General features: G+C 42.9%; 1 protein-coding gene across 1 annotated transcript in view; it reads left to right on the plus strand.

The window, feature by feature from the left end:
- The window catches only part of LOC133363069 (zinc finger protein 208-like), a 38,469-nt gene that overhangs the window by 8,301 nt on the left and 13,076 nt on the right, over positions 1-17,092 (plus strand). The window contains exons 4-5 of the mRNA XM_061582079.1: positions 7,580-7,740; positions 8,032-9,112. Coding sequence (XP_061438063.1) covers positions 7,580-7,740; positions 8,032-9,112 — 1,242 coding nt within the window. The remainder of the gene's footprint in view (positions 1-7,579; positions 7,741-8,031; positions 9,113-17,092) is intronic.

Below are 17,092 nucleotides of genomic sequence, written 5' to 3' on the forward strand. Positions count from 1 at the left end.
AAATTGTGTGAGTGTAGTCATACCCCTCCCCCCTCATTCAAGCCATAATTTAGAGAGCGACAGCGTTGAGTACGTAAATTGCTAACATAAGAACCCGTTAATCTCTTCTCGCATCATTCATACGATGATGCGGTGAAGTAAACATTCATACGATATTACGGTGAATGCTTCCAAAAACAATACTGTACCCAAATATTACTGTTAACTTATTTTCAATAGAAATGTAATGCGAGCGTAAATGGGAAGGCCGGATGTGACGATCCGAGAGGGAGGAGTCAGGGTCACGTGGGTGAGAGGTTATAGGAGGGAGCCCGGAAGAGATATGGGCAGTCGAGGTAGTGAAGAGGCGAGACCACGTTGGGTGGCCGCCGTGCCATCAGCCGCGAGGCTGATAGGGCTTGGCACCCCGCCAGCTAGCGGTGTGCGGAGAGAGAGCGGAGTGTGCGGGGCGCACAGGGCGTGCGAGGTTGCACGGGGCAAATAGAGTGGCTAGCGGGACCTTGCAGGTAGCACGGGGCTAGCGGAGGGCTAGCGGAGCATGCGAGGTTGCACGGGCAGCAGAGTGGCTGCAGAGTGTGCGGGAGCACACGGAGCAGCGGGGTGGCTGCAGAGTGCGTGGGGCGCGAGGAGAGACGACGCTGGGCCGAGGAGGAGGCCAGCGGGGTGCGCAGGAGAAGAATATAAATAAAGGACCAACGGAGAGTGACATCGTGTGAAGGAGTCCTTTATTACAGAAACATGAATTGCTCATACGAATATTCTCTCTCTCAGAATCGACCGACTGATGTAGCAGACGAAATAGTAATCTTGTTGAACGATTCTAAACCTTGTCGCGGCAATGTTAGTTTTCTCTGTTCAAGGTTTTATCAGTGTTTTGCAATGTTTTTACATTTAGTTTACTATTACACTGAATTCTATGGCATAATTAACTATTGTTGTGCTTAAAAATCTATATACAGTTCATAGGAGTTTGGAATGGATTAATCGTATTTACATACAATCCAATGGGGAAATTAAGTTCGAGTCACGACCAAATCGGGTTGTGACCAAAGTTATGGAACGAATTATTGTCATGATCAGAGGTTCTACTGTACTTGAACTAAGTTACCCGGACTATGGAAGGCGAGGACATGTAATGAAGGGGTCTACAAACATTCTATTGGTGACATGCTGAGATAGTAACAGGCACGCCCTTACTGCCCGCGTTCCATCCAGTGTCTGAGGGGTTTCGCAATCAGAGGGGAGGCTGAGCGCGTCGCTGCCTCACCTCTCGTCTCTCCCTGTACTTGCAGCGAAGCTCCGCAAATTTGGCGATTTTGACTACAAATAAGTAATTAAGAAAAAAACTTTTTTTAATACACGCTTTTATGAATGAAATGTACTAGTAATGGCAGAACTCCACGACTCCAGGAAGTGGCCCCGAAGCTTGCCATAACGTAAGGGACAGTGGCCAATTACATCCAACGTCAGTCGACCGTGGGGACAATTAGACCCAAGCCGTAACATAACATATGAAAAAGAATGTTTACAAATATATACACATTTATAAAAAAAGTATTTAATTAAGTAGAACCAACGTGACTTTCCCGAAAAAAACAAAGAGTATGAATCCTTGCAGTCACGAAAGCTTCAAATCTAGAATTAAGCAGAACGTTTTGTCTATACTCTATAGGTATTTAAAGTTGTGCATTTTGATGTGATGTGACATTTCTCAAACCCCCGCCCCCCTGGTCTCCTTTCTAATAAATCTTTTCTCCTACAACATCAGAGTGCAGCGCCACATTAAATACGCACTACAATGACAATAGTTTAAAGCGATTTGAAGCGTGTTTTATATATTTGGGGGGGGGGGGGGGGCAGAGCTTTGTGACGTCATATTTGAGGGGGTCTGACTTTTTGTGACGAGGGGGGGAGGGGGTCAAAAATCGGCCAAAATAACGTGACGTCATTTATGAACGGCCCCAATACGCAAAACTGGAACTCTGACCCCCGTTCTCTGACGTCACCACTAAGCATTACCTCATCGGCGTGAAACGCCAGGGGGGGCGGTGCGCCTCGCTAGTGACGTCATGTCACCCCTGCTTGGTCACCGCCAATATCTGTTCCGGTATAGTCCTTATTTGGGCAAAGCTACGCCCAGTGACTGGCGGCTATTTAACATAATCTAGGATCTAAGCTTTGGTGACTGCAGGAATTGCTCATTGGTTATTTCGGTAAAGAAATTAAATAAAAAATAAAATTAACATAATATATTCGTTAAAGCCGTCGCGAGTTTGTTTTTTATTGCGACGGGTTCAGCACCCACGCCCCATCATCCTTCGACGCGTGACTTTACCGAAAGAGCCAATGAGTGTACAACGAGTTGAGTCATTCCTGCAGTTGACGAAAGCTTCAATTCTCGAATAAGTTATTCAGTTACCCAGCCCCGCTCGTTGGGGGCGTGTCTTGTACCCCGGAAGTGAATATTACGTCACATCCTGCTGCCGCCATAACGTAGCGAGGTAACGAGAAGCTGCCGTTGAAATCCGAGGTGAGAGATTTTCATCGTGGTGGTTGTTGTGGTTGTTGTTTACCAAGGTAGAGCCTCTCTCTCGTAGGGATGTCAATTGAGTCGCAGCGAGTATGGGAATCCATGTCCAGGTTGGGACATTACAACGTGGGGCTTAGTCACGCGGGGCCTCGCCTCCTGCCCTCGCCTGAAGGCCTTTGTTTGAATTCTCTCGCTTCAACTTGATCTGGAAGCTTTTGTGATGGCAGCAGAAATAAAATAAATGAAGAAACAACCAATTTAATTTAGTTTTATCATTTATTTTAGTTGTTTTTTCATAATATTTTTATAATACAAATTCTTTTTTTCATAAAAAATGAAAAAACAACTAAATGTATTTTTTGAGAGATACACACATAGGCACACAGAGAGATAAAACAGACAGAGGCACACGTAAATTTCGATTTAAAGCTTTCGTGACTGCAGGGATTCATCGTCTTGGTTCTTTCGGTAAAGTCACGTAGAAGGGAAGTAATAAAAATAACCTGAGGACGGCTGCTTGCGTTGTGGCCGAAACGTCGTGAGAATTATTTTATTATGTTTTGTTTTTATTATTTTATTACTTCCCTTCTACGTGACTTTACCGAAAGAACCAAGAAGAGGCACACATAGGCACACTGAGAGAGACACATAGGCACACAGAGAGAGAGAGAGAGAGACACAGAGAGAGATAACACAGAGACAGAGAGATACACACATAGGCACACAGACAGAGACACACACATAGGCGCACACATAATCAACACCTCTGTGACAAGGCCTTAAATAGAGAGAGAAGGGGGCTGAGAGAGAGGGAGGGGGTAGAGAAATGAGCATGGCAATGAGAAATTTGGAGCTTTCGTGACTGCAGGAAATACTACAACACGATGACACTTTCGGTTTTTATTTTATGTAACCAGGCCAAGCCCACTTGAGCTGCTGTACCGCTCTTATGATTTGAAGCTTTCGTGAGTGCAGGAATCCATACTCTTTGTTTTTTTCGGTAAAGTCACGTAGGAAGAAAAAATAAGTAATAGCATACGACGTTTCCTTTGCAACACGAGCAATCACCATCAGGTACAAATGAATGAGAAAGCAAAGCTTTAAATCGAAATTTAAAGCAAAGCTTGTAAACTTGAACTATACTCTTTGGTTATTTTGGTAAAAGTTACGTAGGTATAAAATTAAATAAACTTAGAACTACAATGCAATACAACACAGAGAGTCGGCAAAGATAACAGTCAACTCCCCACCTGGTTTATTAACGTTCTTCCAAAGATTGATACATTTGAGAGAGAGAACTAAACACAGACACGGAGACACAGACACATACACACAAGTAGAGAGAGAGATAACACAAACACACAGAGAGAGACACACACATAGGCACACAGAGCGAGACACACATAGGCACACAGAGAGAGATAACACAGACACCGAGACACACAGAGACACACACACATAGGCACACACAGAAACAACACCTGTGTTGAGGCCTTAAATAGAGAGAGAAGGGGGCTGAGAGAAGGGGGTGGGTAGAGAAATGAGCATGGCAATGAGAGATTTGGAGCTTTCGTGACTGCAGGAAATACTACAACACGAGGACACTTTCGGTTTTTATTTTATGTAACCAGGCCAAGCCCGCTTGAGCTGCTATACCGCTCTTATGATTTGAAGCTTTCGTGAGTGCAGGAATCCATACTCTTTGGTTCTTTCGGTAGAGTCACGTAGGTAGAAAATAAAATAAATCACGACGTTTTGGGCGCAACACAAGCGTCCGCTCTTGTTTTCAGAAGCGACCTGCCCACACAACAAAGGTGGGCTTTGTCAACGTGTGGAAATGACTATCGGTCAAAGCTCTAAACGCGTGCTGATATTCACTCTTAAATGTGGAGGGCGATCTGGAGGAAAATCCACGCCAACATAGAGAGAGAGGGAGACACGCAAACTCAGCCATGTTGATTTGATCCTGAATTATTTGGTGGAGTGAGGAAGCATTGAAAACGTTTTGGTTTAGCCATGTTTGTTTTTTGTAGTACACAGTTAGCCTGATAACTTTAATCTAAATTGCCCTATGGTTGTTTTTGTTTACTTGCAATCCCACTGGGATTTTCTGCATACAGAGTTGAAATGTGGTGTTTTTTCTGCTGTTTTTTCCTGGATTTGTTTGTTGCGTGTAGTCACTTTAAGATGTTTTTTGTTCACGTTTTTGTTTGTTGCGTTTGCCCCCGAGTCAAGAGCCACATGGCTCACGGGGTTATCTATACATAAAAGGGAAATTTGTGAATGTGTATCTGTTCTAAATGTTTAGCATATTTTTCGACATGCAACAAACTTACAATTTGGCATGTGGGTACCTTCCAGACTGTACACAATGCAAAAAGTATAAAAATTGACTTTTGCATTTTTCTGGGGGGGGGGGCGCAATAATGAATATATTTTGCACGGCAAGTGAGTGGTGACCTCATGTCTATGATGTCACCCGCATGCGGCAGCGTCACGCAGTGTGCATGCTGACGTCACGCACCCCCCACCCTCTGCGTAGGCCGTGGATTCATTCAAGACAAGAATCCAAGTCTCGGGCGAAGCCCGGTAGTAAAGTTAGTACCAAATAAATGAAACTGAAACATTAATACTGAACAGATGAAGGTGTGTGGCCAGGCATGGTTCTGGACACGCCACCACCTGTTTAACGCGGCAGTGTGTGGCAGTGTCAAGTTTGTGTTTGAAGTAAAGTCTATTAACTCTATTGAACACGGAGGTTATATGAAAACAATGGTGTATGTTTTTTGTTTTCATCTGGAACTCTTTAAGAGAATGGAAGCAGTCAGGAAGTTGACCCAACACACATGCAGCTGATGTTAGATCTGTTCAACCCAGCATTCAAGGAAATCTGAGCCTGGCTTCACACCTCTAAGTTGCGATTGAACGTGAATTAATGGATAACACAATTAGTATTATTTTCAACACCTTTTGCTTTGTCAGCTGAATTTAGCTCTTATAAATATTCATTTTGTAGGCAGACAGCCGAAATTGTGTGCTTGGAGATTTGGGTTAACATTCATTTTGAAGATACGAGGGCTTCCAGGAATGTGTATGACCATTTGCCCTCTCATAGTGCGCCATAACAGCCCGTGTGATGAATTTGGGAAAAATGTTTTTATCATGAATATATAAAATATATGAATACGTATAGACATGTTAGTCATGTGTGACTATTTATATATACTCTTTGGTTCTTTCGGTAAAGTCACGTAGGTAGAAATAAAAGAAGTAATATTTTTTAACATTATTTTAAAAACACGCTTTTATGAAATGTACTAGTAATGGAAGAACTCCACGACTCCAGGAAGTGGCCCCGAGGCTTGCCATAATGTAAGCGACCGTGGTAAATTACAGCCACCGTGGAAAATTGAACCAAAGCCAAAACATAACATGTAAAAAAGATTGTTTAAAAAAAAAATGTAATGATAGAATATAGTATTGTCATCAGTGGCATAAGTACAGTGAGGGAAAAAAGTAGTTGATCCCCTGCTGATTTTGTACGTTTGCCCACTGGCAAAGAAATGATCAGTCTATAATTTTAATTGTAGGTTTATTTGAACAGTGAGAGACAGAATAACAACAACAAAATCCAGAAAAACGCATGTCAAAAATGTTATAAATTGATTTTCATTTTAATGAGGGAAATAAGTATTTGACCCCTCTGCAAAACATGACTTAGTACTTGGTGGAAAAACCCTTGTTGGCAATCACAGAGGTCAGACGTTTCTTGTAGTTGGCCACCAGGTTTGCACACATCTCAGGAGGGATTTTTTCTCACACCTCTTTGCAGATCTTCTCCAAGTCATTAAGGTTTCGAGGCTGACGTTTGGCAACTCGAACCTTCAGCTCCTTTCACAGATTTTCTATGGGATTAAGGTATGGGAACTGGCTAGACCACTCAAGGACCTTAATGTGCTTCTTCTTGAGGCACTCCTTTGTTGCCTTGGCCGTGTGTTTTGGGTCATTGTCATGCTGGAATACCCATCCACGACCCAATTTCAATGCCGTGGCTGAGGGAAGGAGGTTCTCACCCAAGATTTGACGGTACATGGCCCCGTCCATCGTCCATTTGATGCGGTGAAGTTGTCCTGTCCCCTTAGCAGAAAAACACCCCCAAAGCATAATGTTTCCACCTCCATGTTTGACGGTGGGGATGGTGTTCTTGGGGTCATAGGCAGCATTCCTCCTCATCCAAACACGGCGATTGAGTTGATGCCAAAGAGCTCCATTTTGGTCTCATCTGACCACAACACTTTCACCAAGTTGTCCTCTGAATCATTCAGATGTTCATTGGCAAACTTCAGACGGGCATGTATATGTGCTTTTTTGAGCAGGGGGGCCTTGCGGGCGCTACAAGATTTCAGTCCTTCACGGCGTAGTGTGTTACAAACTGTTTTCTTGGTGACTATGGTCCCAGCTGCCTTGAGATCATTGACAAGATCCTCCCGTGTAGTTCTGGTCTGATTCCTCAACGTTCTCATGATCATTGCAACTCGACGAGGTGAGATCTTGCATGGAGCCCCAGGCCGAGGGAGATTGACAGTTCTTTTGTGTATCTTCCATTTGCAAATAATCGCACCAACTGTTGTCACCTTCTCACCAAGCTGCTTGGCGATGGTCTTGTAGCCAATTCCAGCCTTGTGTAGGTCTACAATCTTGTCCCTGACATCCTTGGAGAGCTCTTTGGTCTTGGCCATGGTGAAGAGTTTGGAATCTGATTGATTGCTTGCTTCTGTGAACAGGTGTCTTTTATACAGGTAACAAGCTGAGATTAGGAGCACTCCCTTTAAGAGTGTTCTCCTAATCTCAGCTCGTTACCTGTATAAAAGACACCTGGGAGCCAGAAATCTTTCTGTTTGAGGGGGGGTCAAATACTTATTTCCCTCATTAAAATGCAAATCAATTTATAACATTTTTGACATGCGTTTTTCTGGATTTTGTTGTTGTTATTCTGTCTCTCACTGTTCAAATAAACCTACCATTAAAATTATAGACTGATCATTTATTTGCCAGTGGGCAAACATACAAAATCAGCAGGGGATCAAATACTTTTTTCCCTCGCTGTATACCAAGTTTGCAGTCGATACCACATTGGAAAGTGGGTTAAATGGAGTTGCAAGATTTGAGGATAACAACAACGACAACAATGACAACAACAACAACAGACAGTGAGTTAAATGAAAGCGTGTATTAAAATAAATCACAGCAGACATCTCAGTTATCGCGATTTTCACCCGAAGACGAACACTTGTGTTGCGTTCGAAACGTCATTTATGTTATTTCTACTTACGTGACTTTACCGAAAGAACCATAGAGTATGGATTCCTGCAGTCATGAAAGCTTCAAATCAAGATTGTGTACATATATATGCGTATATTCATTCCTCTGTAACTCGATACTGACGTGTAGATGGTATTTTCTGTCTGCAGCTGTCGTTTCCTCTGACGCTTCCTCTGCAGAATTGGTCTGATGGAGGACAGGCAGTCAGCACGGCTCGGTACGGCAAGGCAACAATGGGATCAGCGTGCATACAGCACGGATCGGACTGGAAGTTTGACACAGCACCAGAAAAAACACATGGGAGAAAAGCCCTTCAAGTGCACTCTGTGTGGAATGGCGTTTGCAGATCCATCACCTTTTCAAAGACACCAGAGAAGACACACAGGAGAGAAACCCTTCAAGTGCAGTGTGTGTGGGAAGGCATTTTTACAGTCACAACAACATGCAAAACACCAGAGAACACACACAGGAGAGAAACCCTTCAAGTGCAGTGTGTGTGGGAAGGCATTTTCACAGTCACACCATCTTGCACGACACCAGAGAACACACACAGGAGAGAAACCCTTCAAGTGCAGTGTGTGTGGGAAGGCATTTTCACAGTCATGGGATCTTGCAATACACCAGAGAACACACACAGGAGAGAAACCCTTCAAGTGCAGTGTGTGCGGGAAGGCATTTTCACAGTCACACCATCTTGCACAACACCAGAGAACGCACACAGGAGAGAAACCCTTGAAGTGCAGTGTGTGTGGAATAGCGTTTGCAGATCCATCAAATTGTCAAACACATCAGAGAACACACACAGGAGAGAAGCCCTTCAGGTGCACTTTGTGCGGGAAGGCGTTTGCACGGTCACAACGTCTTAAAGAACACCAGAGAACACGGAAGCATCAGAAGATCCACAAGGAGTGGAGTCTGAAATCAGCTTGTGAAAGTCAAAGTGCCGTAAGGAGCCCATCCCTCATGAAACAAGTACCGGAAGAAAATCCCAGCTTGGGCACTTTTAAAGGTATCAAGGCGGAATTTGAAGAGGTGATTGTGAAATGTGAAGAGGTGACGGTGAAGAGCGAAGAAGTGAAGTTAAAATGTGAAGATGAAGATTCGACTCCAAAATGGGACCTTCACATCGATGGAGTCAACGTGAAGCAGGAGGGGAATTCTGACTGTGAGGCAGAGCGAGGCAACTCACAGCAGTTTGTGGAAGTGGAGGTGTGGGTGGACTTCCTCGGCAATACAAAGTCAAATGGAGACCCGTTAGATGTGTAAGCTTGAGACGATGTCGCTCCCAATAGATGCACCTTTGTCACAGACCTTTAATGAAAATAATGTTAAGTAGAACATTGAAATCCTAGGTTCAACCTGCAGGGTAAGTGCGGCCAGTCTTGGTGGATCCGTGGGTTGGGTAGATATATCGCCAGGAGCCTCAGTGATTCACACTGAACCCTTATGGGAGCCTTCGTCTGGCTCTGTGAGCCTCAGTGATTAACACTGGACCCTATGGGAGTGTAATAAAGGTCGTTGCATATGTCTGGCTCTGTGAGCCTCAGTGATTAACACTGAAGCCTATGGGAGCCTGAGTCTGGCTTTGTGAGCCTCGGTAATTAACCTCGAACCCGACGGATGGGAGCCAGTGACATGCGGTGAGGTCAGTGGCTGTTGAGACACCGGGGGCGTGGCCTTACCGAGGGGTGGTGTGTCTGACACGCCCCCCTCAGTGAGGCAGATGTGATAGCTGCCTCCCCTGGTGCTTTGTCATTGCAGTTTCATGACGAGACCAGCGAGCCTACGTATCTTTATACACATACAGTAGAACCTCTGGTCACGAACGCTTCTGACCACGACAAAATCGGGTTCCGACCAAAACATTTACAACATTTTTTAATCTGGTCACGAACACATACTCCGGTGGCGATCAAACACGGCCGCGGCCGATTTCCCCTTCCGCGCCATTTTTGTTTTTGAATTACACAAAGCGTAACAGTTATGTATATAACTTTTGCTATATACAATTCCTGGTAAGATTAATTTTGTGAGTGTAGTCATACCCCTCCCCCCTCATTCGAGCCATAATTTAGGGAGCGAAAGTGCTGAGTGCGTAAATCACTAACATAACCCGTTAATCTCTTCTCGCATCATTCATACGATGATGCGGTGAAGTAAACGTTCATACGATATTACGGTGAATGCTTCCAAAAACAATACTGTAGCCAAATATTACTGTTAACTTACTTTCAATAGAAACATGAATCTCAGAATCGACCGACTGATGTAGCAGACGAAATAGTAATCTTGTTGAACGATTCTAAACCTTGTCCCGGCAATGTCAGTTTTCTCTGTTAAAGGTTTTCTCAGTGTTATGCAATGTTTTTACATTTAGTTTACTATTACACTGAATTCTATGGCATAATTAACTTTTTTGCTTAAAAATCTTTAAATAACTATATACAGTTCGTAGGCGTCTGGAACGGATTAATCGTATTTACATACAATCCAATGGGGAAATTAGGTTTGAGTCACGACCAAATCGGTTTGCGACCAAAGTTATGCAACGAATTATGGTCGTGACCAGAGGTTCTACTGCACTTAAACTAAGTTACCCAGACTATGGAAGGCGAGGACATGTAATGAAGGGGTCTACAAATATTCCATTGGTGACATGCTGAGATAGTAACAGGCAAGCCCTTACTGCCCACGTTCCATCCAGTGTCTGATGGGTTGCGCAATCAGAGGGGAGTCTGAGCGCGTCGCTGCCTCACCTCTCGTCTCTCCCTGTACTTGTAGCGAAGCTCCGCAAATTTGGCGATTTTGACTAAATAAGTAATTAAGAAAAAAACTTTTTCAAAACACGCTTTTATGAAATGTACTAGTAATGGCAGAACTCCACGACTCCAGGAAGTGGCCCCGAAGCTTGCCATAACTTAAGGGACAGTGGCCAATTACAGCCAAAGTCAGTTGACAATTAAACCCAACCGAAACATAACATTTAAAAAATAATGTTTTAAATTTAATGATAGAATATAGTATTGTCATCAGTATGGCATAAGTACAGTGATGGAAAAAAGTATTTGATCCCCTGCTGAATTTTGCATTCGATGCGAAATTGGGAATATGGTTGAAATTGAGTTACAAGATTTTTGGATACAACGCATACAGTAAGTTTAAATAAAAGCGTGTTAAAAGTTTAAAAAAATCTATGTTTTGGATCTTTTTTATGATATAATATCGTGTTGTCATCAGTATGACATTGCTATACCAAGTTTGCAGTCGTTAGCACATTGGGAAGTGTGTAAAATTTGAGTTACAAGATTTAGTTTTTGAGGATACAACAGACGAATTGAGTTAAATATAAGCGTGTAAAAATGAATCGAATCATCTTCTTGGTTCTTTCGGTAAAGTCACGTAGAAGGGAAATAATAAAAATAAAACAATCATTCTCACGACGTTTTGGTCACAACGCAAGCAGCCGTCCTCAGGTGACAGACCTGCTTGTGTTGTGGCCGAAACGTCGTGAAAATTATTTTATTTTATGTTTTATTATTTCCTTTCTACGTGACTTTACCGAAAGAACCAAGAAGATGAATCCCTGCAGTCACGAAAGCTTTAAATCGAAAATGATTGGAATCGTACAGAAATGACATAACACCCAATTTCAAAGCAGATGCGGTCCACCCTTCTGAAACGCCCTGTAATTTACGAGTTGTAAATAATTGTAACCAAACACAATAAACCAGATACGTGAATTTGTGAACTTTCACTGCAACTTGTGTAGAGACCTTTAATCTGTGTAATCGGCCACGTGTGTGTGTGTAAAGACAAAGATCCCCCCCGGTATAGCCTTCACAGACTATTGGGGCAAGTGCTGTTAGCGGGTGGCGATGTTCGCACACCGCACCGGGTACGCATTTGAGGATGAGTCGATGTAGGGGTGGCTCAGGACCGGTTAAATAAATGTTTTCTCCTACAACATCAAGAGTGCAGCGCCACGTTAAATACGCACTACAATGACTAGTTTAAAGCGATTTGAAGCATGTTTTTTGGGGGTGTGGGGCAGAGGTTTGTGACGTCATATTTGAGGGGGGGTCTGACTTTGTGAGGGGTCAAAAATCGGCCAAAATCGCGTGACGTCATTTATAGACGTCCGCTATACGCAAAACTTGAACTCTGACTCCCGTTCTCTGACGTCACCACTAAGCATTACCTCATCGGCGTGAAACTCCAGGGGGGGGCGGTGCGCCTCGCTAGTGACGTCATGTCACCCCTACTTGGTCACCGCCTATGTTCTGGTACAATCCTTATTTGGGCAAAGCTGCGCTCAGTGACTGGCGGCTCATTAACGCGAGGTAACGAGAAGCTACCGCTGAAATCTGAGGTGAGAGATTTTAATCGTGGTTGTTGTAGTGGTTCTTGTTGTTTACCAAGGTAGAGCTTCGCTATTTCTCTCTCTCTCGTAGGGATGTCATTTGAGTCGCAGCGAGAATGGGAATCCATGTCCAGGTTGGAACATTACAACGTGGGGCCTATCCACGCGGGGCCTCGCCTCCTGCCCTCGCCTGAAGGCCTTTGCTTTAATTTTCTCGCTTCAACTTGATCTGGAAGCTTTCGTGACGGCAGCAGAAATACAATAAATGAAGAAACAACCAATTTTATTTTGTTTTTTCATTTTATTTTTTTTTCATAATTTTTAATAAAAATATATTTTTTATAAAAAAATTTGAATTTATTTTTTACCTACGTGACTTTACCGAAAGAAACAAAAATAATTATCTCGGTTAAACTTGATCTGGAGCTTTCGTGAGTGCAGGGATCCATACTCTTTGGTTCTTTCGGTAATGTCACGTAGAAATAAAACATTAATTAAGTAATAGCATACGACGTTTCCTTTGCAACACAAGCAATTACCATCAGGTATGAATGAGAAAGCAAAGCTTGTAAACTTAGAACTATATTCTTTGGTTCTTTCGGTAAAGTTACGTAGGTATAAAATTAAATCAACTTAGAACTACAATACAACACAACACAGAGTCGGCTAACATAACAGTCAACACCCCACCTGGTTTATTAACGTTCTTCCAAAGATTGCTAAATTTGAGAGAGAGAACAAAACACAGACACGGAGACACAGACACACAAGCAGAGATAGATAACACAGAGAGAGAGACACATAAGCAGAGAGAGACACACACAGGCACACACAGAGAGACCCACAGAGAAAGAGAGAGAGACGCACAGAGAGACACACATAGGTACACAGAGAGAGACAGAGATAGCCACATAGAGAGAGATAACACATAGACACAGAGAGAGACACACACAGAGACACAGACACACATAGGCACACACACAGAAACAACACCTCTGTGTCGAGGCCTTAAATAGAGAGAGAAGGGGGCTGAGAGAGAGGGGGGGTAGAGGAATAAGCATGGCATGGATTTGGAGCTTTCGTGACTGCAGGAAATACTACAAGACGAGGACACTTTCGGTTTTTATTTTACGTAACCAGGTCAAGCCCACTTGAGCTGCTGTTACCGCTCTTATGATTTGAAGCTTTCGTGACTGCAGGAATCCATACTCTTTGGTTCTTTCAGTAAAGTCACGTGGGTAGAAAATAAAAAAAATCACGACGTTTTGGGCGCAACACAAGCGTCCGCTCTTGTTTTGCGAAGCGACCTGCCCACACAACAAAGGTGGGCTTTGTTATTATTGGTTCTGTCAGTAAAGTCAGGTAGAAGGGAAATAACAAAATAATATAAATATAAAAAATTATCACAACGTTTCGACTGCAACACAAGCAATCATCATCAGGTGTGAAATCCACAGCAAGAAAATTAGAAAAAAGTGGCGGTTTTTCAAAATTAGAAAAAAGTGGCAGTTTTTCTAATTTTCTTTCTGTGGATTGTGTTGCAGTCGAAACGTCGTGAGAACTTTTTCATTCTTTTATATTTATATTATTTTGTTATTTACCTTCTACGTGACTTTACCGAAAAGAACAAGAATATGAATCCTTGCAGTCACGAAAGCTTTTAATCAAAATTTAAAGGTGGGCTTTGTCAACGTGTTGAAATGACTATCGGTCAAAGGCTCGAAACGCGTGCTGATATTCACTTTTAAATGTGGAGGGGGATCTGGAGGAAAATCCACGCCACCACACAGAGAGGGAGACACGCAAACTCGGCCATGTCGATTTGATCCTCAATTATTTGGTGGAGTGAGGAAGCATTGAAAACGTTTTGGTTTAGCCATGTTTGTTTGTTGTAGTACAGAGTTAGCCTGATAACTTTAATCTGAATTGTCTTATGGTTGTTTTTGTTGACTTGCATCCCACTGGGATTTTCTGCACACAGCGCTGAAATACGGTGTTTTTTCTGCTGTTTTTTCCTGGATTTTTAAGTTGCGTGTAGTCACTTTAAGATGTTTCTTGTTCATGTTTTTGTTTGTTGCGTTTGCCCCCGAGTCAAGAGCCGCATGGCTCACGGGGTTATCTATATATAAAAGGGAAATATGTGAATTTGTGTCTGTTGGAAATGTTTAGCATACTCTCCGACATGCAACAAACTTTAAATTTGGCATGTGGGTAGCTTCCAGATTGTACACAATGCAAAAAGTATAAAAATTGACTTTTGCATTTTTTTGGGGGGGGGGGGGGGGCGCAATAATGGATATATTTTGCACGGCAAGTGAGCGGTGACCTCACGTCTGTGATGTCACCCGCATGCGGCAGCGTCACGCAGTGTGCATGCTGACGTCACGCACCCCCCACCCTCCGCGTAGGCCGTGGATTCATTCAAGACAAGAATCCAAGTCTCGGGCTAAGCCAGGTAGTAAAGCTAGTACCTAATAAATTAAACTGAAACATTAATACTGAGCAGATGAAGGTGTGGGACCAGGCATGGTTCTGGACACGCCACCACCTGTTTAACGCGGCAGTGTGTGGCAGTGTCAAGTTTGTGTTTGAAGTAAAGTCTATTAATTCTATTGAACACGGAGGTTATATGAAAACATTGGTTTATGTTTTTTGTTTTCATCTGGAACTTTATGAGAATGGAAGCAGTCAGGAAGTTGACACAGCACACATACAGCTGACGTTAGATCTGTTCATCCCTACATTCAAGGAAATCTGAGCCTGGCTTCACACCTCTAAGTTGCGATTGAACATGAATTTATGCATAACACAAGTAGTATTATTTTCAACACCCTTTGCTATGTCACCTGAATTTAGCTATTATAAATATTCATTTTGTAGCCAGACAGCCGAAATTGTGTGCTTGGAGTTTTGGGTTAACATTGATTTTGAAGATACGAGGGCTTCCAGGAATGTGTATGAGCATTTGCCATCTCATAGTGTGCCATAACAGCCCGTGTGATGAATTTGGGAAACTTTTTTTATCATGAATATATAAAATATATGAATACGTATAGACGTGTTAGTCATGTGTGACTGTATTTATATATACTCTTTGGTTCTTTCGGTAAAGTCACGTAGGTAGAAATAAAATAAGTAATATTTTGAAAAATTATTTAAAAAAAACGCTTTTATGAAATGTACTAGTAATGGAAGAACTCCACGACTCCAGGAAGTGTCCCCGAGGCTTGCCATAATGTAAGCGACCGTGGTCAATTACAGCCAACGTCAGTTTACCATGGACAATTAGACCAAGCCGAAACATAACATGTAAAAAAGATTGTTTAAAAAAAAATTTAAATGGTAGAATATAGTATTGTCATCAGTATGGCATGAGTACAGTGAGGGAAAAAAAGTATTTGATCCCCTGCTGATTTTGTGCGTTTGCCCACTGACAAAGAAATGATCAGTCTATAATTTTAATGGTAGGTTTATTTGAACAGTGAGAGACAGAATAACAACAACAAAATCCAGAAAAACGCATGTCAAAAATGTTATAAATTGATTTGCATTTTAATTAGGGAAATAAGTATTTTACCCCTCTGCAAAACATGACTTAGTACTTGGTGGCAAAACCCTTGTTGGCAATCACAGAGGTCAGACGTTTCTTGTAGTTGGCCACCAGGTTTGCACACATCTCAGGAGGGATTTTTTCCCACACCTCTTTGCAGATCTTCTCCAAGTCATTAAGGTTTTGAGGCTGACGTTTGGCAACTCGAACCTTCAGCTCCTTCCACAGATTTTCTATGGGATTAAGGTCTGGAGACTGGCTAGGCCACTCTAGGACCTTAATGTGCTTCTTCTTGAGCCACTCCTTTGTTGCCTTGGCCGTGTGTTTTGGGTCATTGTCATGCTGGAATACCCATCCACGACCTATTTTCAATGCCCTGGCTGAGGGAAGGAGGTTCTCACCCAAGATTTGACGGTACATGGCCCCGTCCATCGTCCATTTGATGCGGTGAAGTTGTCCTGTCCCCTTAGCAGAAAAACACCCCCAAAGCATAATGTTTCCACCTCCATGTTTGACGGTGGGGATGGTGTTCTTGGGGTCATAGGCAGCATTCCTCCTCATCCAAACACGGCGATTGAGTTGATGCCAAAGAGCTCCATTTTGGTCTCATCTGACCACAACACTTTCACCCAGTTGTCCTCTGAATCATTCAGATGTTCATTGTCAAACTTCAGACGGGCATGTATATGTGCTTTTTTGAGCAGGGGGACCTTGTGGGCGCTACAAGATTTCAGTCCTTCACGGCGTAGTGTGTTACCAACTGTTTTCTTGGTGACTATGGTCCCAGCTGCCTTGAGATCATTGACAAGATCCTCCCGTGTAGTTCTGGTCTGATTCCTCAACGTTCTCATGATCATTGCAACTCGACGAGGTGAGATCTTGCATGGAGCCCCAGGCCGAGGGAGATTGACAGTTCTTTTGTGTATCTTCCATTTCCAAATAATCGCACCAACTGTTGTCACCTTCTCACCAAGCTGCTTGGCGATGGTCTTGTAGCCAATTCCAGCCTTGTGTAGGTCTACAATCTTGTCCCTGACATCCTTGGAGAGCTCTTTGGTTTTGGCCATGGTGAAGAGTTTGGAATCTGATTGATTGCTTGCTTCTGTGAACAGGTGTCTTTTATACAGGTAACAAGCTGAGATTAGGAGCACTCCCTTTAAGAGTGTGCTCCTAATCTCAGCTCGTTACCTGTATAAAAGACACCTGGGAGCCAGAAATCTTTCTGATTGAGGGGGGGTCAAATACTTATTTCCCTCATTAAAATGCAAATCAATTTATAACATTTTTGACATGCGTTTTTCTGGATTTTTGTTGTTGTTATTCTGTCTCT

The sequence above is a fragment of the Lethenteron reissneri genome, unplaced genomic scaffold (genome assembly GCF_015708825.2).
Source record: "Lethenteron reissneri isolate LAM-NWPU_2019-01 unplaced genomic scaffold, ASM1570882v1 scaffold_1639, whole genome shotgun sequence".
Taxonomy (NCBI): domain Eukaryota; kingdom Metazoa; phylum Chordata; class Hyperoartia; order Petromyzontiformes; family Petromyzontidae; genus Lethenteron; species Lethenteron reissneri.